General features: G+C 40.6%; 1 protein-coding gene across 1 annotated transcript; it reads left to right on the top strand.

The window, feature by feature from the left end:
- Positions 1 to 421: 421 nt before the first annotated feature.
- On the top strand, positions 422 to 4,243 carry LOC143099508 (carboxypeptidase inhibitor SmCI-like). The gene is made up of 4 exons (XM_076262470.1): positions 422 to 482; positions 2,037 to 2,204; positions 3,044 to 3,211; positions 3,858 to 4,243. Exons 1-4 carry the CDS (start codon positions 422 to 424, stop codon positions 4,040 to 4,042), a joined length of 582 nt encoding a protein of 193 aa, XP_076118585.1. The 3' UTR covers positions 4,043 to 4,243.
- Positions 4,244 to 7,488: the final 3,245 nt, after the last annotated feature.

Here is a 7,488-nt window from a genome sequence, read left to right on the forward strand (position 1 = left end):
AACACCAAGAAACGTTCACATGTACCCATTCAGGTTTCACTACAAATGTTTACTACAAATGTTTACTACAAATGTTCTTGAGGGGAGAGTACTCAGGCAAGAACCCCACACCACAACTAATGAAAGCACAGTAAATATTCAAACACGGAGTATCAAGACACATCCTTCCTCCCAATCCCCTGCCCCAGACACAGTCACTTCCTGTCTGTGATAAGGCCAATATAAATGTGTGTCCGGTGTGTGTGAATTACATCTTCAACTAGACCTGGAGAACACTTTGAGAGGTAAGACTGCATCATGCAGACATATACTGTAGTTCTGTTCATATGACTGCTAGCGCACACGCACAAACACACACACACACACACACACACACACACACACACTGGTTACAATGGTTCTGTATGTGTTTTCTCCCAGTATGACAGGCCTGGTTGTTCTATTGGCTGTGATGCCATGGATCACACTTGCTGCACCTAATGGTATGTGTATGTAGAATGTATGTAGTTAAGTAGAATTGTAATATTTACATACAACCTGTAAGTTTTTTTATCAGTAAAACAAATGTGTTTCAGTACATAAACGGTGCTGTTAATACAGCAGCTGAAAATATTTTGGTATTAATGTTATCTTTAGAAGACTTAGCAACCATGTAAAGAACTAGATGTATCACATAGCGGTACAAAATATGACCGCCGTTCAGTCATGCACATTCACTACGCAAAAATAGTGGCAAATGTTTTTCAACTTGTCTCCATCCCCTACTCTTGCAACTCATGTGTATTTGAGTGTGTGTGTGCAATGTATGATAAATGTGTACATATTTTGTTCGTAATTGTATATTTTATGCGACTGTATAGATCTAGATCAGTGTCTGGCCCCGATGGATCCGGGCCCCTGTGAGGGATTAGTCCCCCGCTGGTTTTACAATGCTGTGACTAACAAGTGTGAGCAGTTCATCTATGGAGGCTGCCTGGGCAACCGCAACAATTACCGGTCTGAGAAGGAGTGCACCGACACTTGCATAGGTGCCTCAGCTACCTCCTACATGCTGCCCCTCACTCACTCACTCATCACCCTCATTTACTAATTCACTCACTCATTCACTCACTCACCCATCACCCTCATTCACTCACTCACTCACTCATTCACTCACTCACCCATCACCCTCATTCACTCACACTCTCAACATACACTCACTCACTCATTCACTCACTCACTCACATACACTCACTCACACTCTCAACATACACTCACTCACCCATCACTCACTCATTCACTCATTCACTCACATACACTCACTCACCCATCACCCATCACACTCATTCACTCACTCACTCACCCATCACCCTCATTCACTCACTCACACATTCACTCACTCACCCTCATTCACTCACACTCTCAACATACACTCACTCACCCATTACTCACTCATTCACTCACTCACTCACACTCTCAACATACACTCACTCACCCATTACTCACTCATTCACTCACTCACTCACACTCTCAACATACACTCACTCACCCATCACTCACTCATTCACTCATTCACTCATTCACTCACATACACTCACTCACCCATCACCCATCACACTCATTCACTCACTCACTCACCCATCACCCTCATTCACTCACTCACACATTCACTCACTCACCCTCATTCACTCACACTCTCAACATACACTCACTCACCCATTACTCACTCATTCACTCACTCACTCACACTCTCAACATACACTCACTCACCCATTACTCACTCATTCACTCACTCACTCACACTCTCAACATACACTCACTCATTCACTCCCTCACTCACACACTCACATACACTCATACACTCACTCACTCTTTTTCTGTCCCTAATCAAAACAAAAAAACTAAAACACATTCTCTCTGCAAAAAATACATTTTGTTTTTCAATTTGTCTCCATCCCCTACTCTTGTAACTCATGTGTATTTGAGTGTGTGTGTGCAATGTATGATAAATGTGTGCATATTTTGTTCATAATTGTATATTTTATGCGACTGTATAGATCTAGATCAGTGTCTGGCCCCGATGGATCCGGGCCCCTGTGAGGGATTATTCCCCCGCTGGTTTTACAATGCTGTGACTAACAAGTGTGAGCAGTTCATCTATGGAGGCTGCCTGGGCAACCGCAACAATTACCGGTCTGAGAAGGAGTGCACCGACACTTGCATAGGTGCCTCAGCTACCTCCTACATGCTGCCCCTCACTCACTCACTCATCACCCTCATTTACTAATTCACTCACTCATTCACTCACTCACCCATCACCCTCATTCACTCACTCACTCACTCATTCACTCACTCACCCATCACCCTCATTCACTCACACTCTCAACATACACTCACTCACTCATTCACTCACTCACTCACATACACTCACTCACACTCTCAACATACACTCACTCACCCATCACTCACTCATTCACTCATTCACTCACATACACTCACTCACCCATCACCCATCACACTCATTCACTCACTCACTCACCCATCACCCTCATTCACTCACTCACACATTCACTCACTCACCCTCATTCACTCACACTCTCAACATACACTCACTCACCCATTACTCACTCATTCACTCATTCACTCACACTCTCAACATACACTCACTCACCCATTACTCACTCATTCACTCACTCACTCACACTCTCAACATACACTCACTCACCCATCACTCACTCATTCACTCACTCACTCACACTCTCAACATACACTCACTCACCCATCACTCACTCACCCATCACTCACTCATTCACTCACTCACATCCACTCACTCATTCACTCCCTCACTCACACACTCACATACACTCATACACTCACTCTTTTTCTGTCCCTAATCAAAACAAAAAAACTAAAACACATTCTCTCTGCAAAAAATACATTTTGTTTTTCAATTTGTCTCCATCCCCTACTCTTGTAACTCATGTGTATTTGAGTGTGTGTGTGCAATGTATGATAAATGTGTGCATATTTTGTTCGTAATTGTATATTTTATGCGACTGTATAGATCTAGATCAGTGTCTGGCCCCGATGGATCCGGGCCCCTGTGAAGGATTATTCCCCCGCTGGTTTCACAATGCTGTGACTAACAAGTGTGAGCAGTTCATCTATGGAGGCTGCCAGGGCAACCGCAACAATTACGGGTCTGAGAAGGAGTGCACCGACACTTGCATAGGTGCCTCAGCCACGTCCTACATGCTGCCCCTCACTCACTCACTCATCACCCTCATTTACTCATTCACTCACTCACTCACTCACATACACTCACCCATCACCCTCATTCACTCACCCATCACCCTCACTCACTCACTCACTCACTCATTCACTCACTCACCCATCACCCTCATTCACTCACACTCTCAACATACACTCACTCACCCATTACTCACTCATTCACTCACTCACTCACACTCTCAACATACACTCACTCACCCATTACTCACTCATTCACTCACTCACTCACACTCTCAACATACACTCACTCACCCATCACTCACTCATTCACTCACATACACTCACTTACACTCTCAACATACACTCACTCACCCATCACTCACTCATTCACTCACTCACATCCACTCACTCATTCACTCCCTCACTCACACACTCACATACACTCATACACTCACTCACTCTTTTTCTGTCCCTAATCAAAACAAAAAAACTAAAACACATTCTCTCTGCAAAAAATACATTTTGTTTTTCAATTTGTCTCCATCCCCTACTCTTGTAACTCATGTGTATTTGAGTGTGTGTGTGCAATGTATGATAAATGTGTGCATATTTGTTCGTAATTGTATATTTTATGCAACTGTCTCTAGATCAGTGTCTGGCCCCGATGGATCCGGGCCCCTGTAAGGGATCATTCCCCCGCTGGTATTACAATGCTTTGACTAACAAGTGTGAGCAGTTCATGTATGGAGGCTGCCTGGGCAACTGCAACAATTACCGGTCCGAGAAGGAGTGCACCGACACCTGCCTGAGTGCACTGCAGCAAAAGATTTAAAATTATGTCAATAAGAAATGATTATGTATACACAATCAACAAATTTGTTTAAAAAATGTGACCACTTTTTTTGTTTTTAAGCACAATGTTGAGTTTGTGTAACATTCCATAGGATCTCATATCTCATCACAATGCATTGTGGGAACATGGGACAAGGTGATCATGATAACAGAAATAAAACAAATTCACTGTTGCATCAAACCACTGTTATGTGTGAAAATGTTGATCTTAACTTTAAAGTCACATCACCTAGGCCAGTAGTTCCCATAGTGGGGTCCAGGGACCCATAGTCATGAGTTAGTGACTCATAGTCAAGGGGTCTGCAAAATGATTTTCTTTATAAATGATAATGTTGGTGTTTATCATTTAAAAAATAAATATCTACAGAGGACAACCCTTTTCAGAAATGAAACAAGCAAATTGTGCCTATTTGCTCCCACCGAAATTAACATTTAACTTCAATCACTTCAATCACAGATGACAAAGAACCATATACTGTCACATTAGCTTGGCTTATTTGCCAGCAAGCTAGCTGATGAGCGTAGAGAAATCTTTGAGTTACCAAGTGATGCAAAACCCAAAGTAAAAAAAAAACAGTTAAACACCTGCCAGAAAACACCAGGACAGTTCTATCATCACAGATCACAGAGCATCTGGACCAGTCAGTATATCTTCCAAGAACTAATAGAAACACTTTAAACATTTCAGAATGGACAAAAGTATTGGTAACACTCCATAATAAGGTGCCATAATAAATAGCAAACTAGTAATTACCTAACCCTTTGTTAATTGTTACTAACATATCTATTTGGCACAAGTTAATCATTTTTTAATCATTAATTAAATATTAGTTGTTTGCATAAAATCTGTATGTTAATGTTTTAGCAAATCTATTAACTAATATTGAATTAATATGTGTTAATAGTTAACTAAATGTCTTTTTGGCACTAATTAACAGTTATTTCTTGCATCATCTAAATGTTAAATGTTTATTTGCAAACTATATGTTAATAGAAAAGTTAATGACTTATTATTATTTAACTAATTGTTATTTGAGAGAAAGTGGAATAGAACATTATGTCCAATATTCTAATATATGGTTTAATGTTCTGCATTATGTCCAATATTCCAATATGTGGTTTAATGTTCTGCATTTCTCATTAGTGGGTCACTTTGATACTAAAAGTATGATTCTATGTAATGACTGTATGATATCTGTACTGTCCCTGTGTATATCTGTGTGTGACTGTATTTAGAGATAAGCAGGAATATTATGACTTTGCAGTGTTTCACTGTTCTGCATGGCTGCGTCAGTAGCTATCTGCTCCGGATTGCCAGGTTGCCACTAATCAGGGTCTGATTGAGTGTAGTCCACGTGAGATGGGATGACCAACGCCATCTCCCGTCAGCCTGGAGGGATACTTAAACCCTAACTAGTTAGAGCAGCTGATGGATCTTTAGGTGAAGTCATGCTGTCTCTTCCTTGATGCGCATCATTGTAAATAAACTCTGTTCCTGATTTTTCATACTATTGGTCTGAATGGGTCTCTATTAAATCTATGGTATCAAAATTACCATCAGTTTATGGAGGTTCTACCGAGATTGATAAGGATTGTATTGATCTATTGAATTTTCCTTTTTTTTGCTTCCTCTCAATAAGAGAATTATTTTTGGGGTTTTGCTTGGGATTCAAACTTGTTTGATTTACTAAACTGAAGCCAAGATTTTGTTAAGTGTTTGAAGTCTAATTCCTTCTCTCCTGTTGAGTTGTTCCTTTCCACAAAGGTAAAGAATATTCTGTGGTCACCATTGAGGGCACTCTTGCTGGAAGGGAAAACACTAACACACTTAACCATAAGATACAGATCTTCCCTGAGTTAGCTGTGTGTGTGTGTGGTTGTTATCTCTGTACTTGAAGGTCAGGGAGCCAGTGTAAAGAGAGAGAGAGAGAGTGGAGAAGAGAAAAGACATGTATTACACTTGAATTACTGTATGAAGTTAAAGATATTTTATATCTAAGTTCGACCAATTGCTTGTCAGGAGTCTCAAACTCTCTATTAAAATGACGCTTTGACATTGATAGCATAACATATTAATTCAGTCAAGAGTTACATGTTTTGTTTTGGTTTGTGTTTGGTCAACATGCCTTAATTATTTTATTTTGTTTGTTTTCCTGTAAATGCTAAAAGAGACATCTAATGCCCTTGTTTGATATTCTTGGTAGATTTGCCAGTTTTGGAAAATTATGTGCCATTGAATTGCAATTGTCATTGAATAATTTCTACAGTCCTAAGTGTTTGTTTTTCCTCTGAAACAAAATGGAGGGGGGTGATCTTTCAGTCCTGGTTCTGGGGTGGGCCTCTGGAAACACCCGTAAGGGAGCTGAACACGCAGCAACGGGTAAACCAGAGACTTACAGGCAGACCAGGGCTGTTAGGTTGCTACAGCCAATCATATCTTTTTTTTCCCTGGTGATTCAGGCCCTAGCCCTAGAATAAGATATGCTCAGAGAAGCCTGAGATTCTAATATATGAGAGATCTGCTCATAACAACAAGTAAGGTAACAAACCACCAACATTTGATTAAGTAACTACCCATTCGGAGTAGTCACGCTTGAATTGTATGACTATGGGTGTAGTTACGCTTACGACTTAGCCACTGAAGTATATAAGCACTCTTAGAATGTAAGAATCTTTGTTTCAACCAGCTGTGCTGGTTTGCAAAGATTCAATATAATTGGATGATTTTGATCACTGGCTCCTGTCTCATCTTCTTGATTCCGAATTGATTTACCTAACAGAATTGCGAGAGGTCCCGGAATCCCAACATCTGGGGTCAGAACGAGCTTTCTGAAAAACCGTACATAGGTGAGGTCTAGGACCTTGGATTTGGAATCCTAAAAGCCCTTGGTCGTCTGAGACAGCAAGGCGAGATGGCTGATCTTCTGACCCCCGGTGGCGGGATCCTACTGAAAGGGAATTCTCCTGAGACGTCGGAGCGAGAACCAGTGATCAAGCAAAAAAGGCGAACGTTCGGTGAGTAAAATAAAATAAAAATAAAAAAATCTTTTCCGGAGGGAGTCGAGGCTATTTTTGTAGTAGTAGTCTTTGGATGAAAAGAAAACCAGAGCAAAGAGGCTCAGGGGTGATTCATCCTAAATAGAAAAACCTAGGTTTATGAGATCCTTTTGATATTTATAAGGACCTCTACGTAGTGCTCATTGGTGAGGGAAATAACAATTTTGCATGTTATTTGTGATGATCTAAAGTGTATATTTATTATTTACAAGGTTAGCCTCAAATTACATTGATTGAATCAATGACTAAAATGTCATAGAGTCACAACCTCCTACATCATCCTCCAGTTTTATTTGATATCTGGTATGTCCGCCTAGGAATATTTGTTTTAACTAAATTTAGTGAAGCTTTGCAATGACATGCTGTGTG

Source organism: Alosa pseudoharengus, unplaced genomic scaffold (assembly GCF_046254945.1).
Source record: "Alosa pseudoharengus isolate Yale_2024_CS ecotype anadromous, Long Island Sound unplaced genomic scaffold, YU_APseudo_1.1 YU_APseudo_1.1_scf_3, whole genome shotgun sequence".
Classification (NCBI taxonomy): domain Eukaryota; kingdom Metazoa; phylum Chordata; class Actinopteri; order Clupeiformes; family Clupeidae; genus Alosa; species Alosa pseudoharengus.

Coding starts and splice junctions, on each gene's coding strand:
- LOC143099508 (XM_076262470.1), top strand. CDS start 422: ATGACAGGCCTGGTTGTTCTATTGGCTGTGATGCCATGGATCACACTT. Junction 483..2,036: donor CACACTTGCTGCACCTAATG/GTATGTGTATGT, acceptor GCGACTGTATAG/ATCTAGATCAGTGTCTGGCC. Junction 3,212..3,857: donor GTGCACCGACACTTGCATAG/GTGCCTCAGCCA, acceptor AACTGTCTCTAG/ATCAGTGTCTGGCCCCGATG.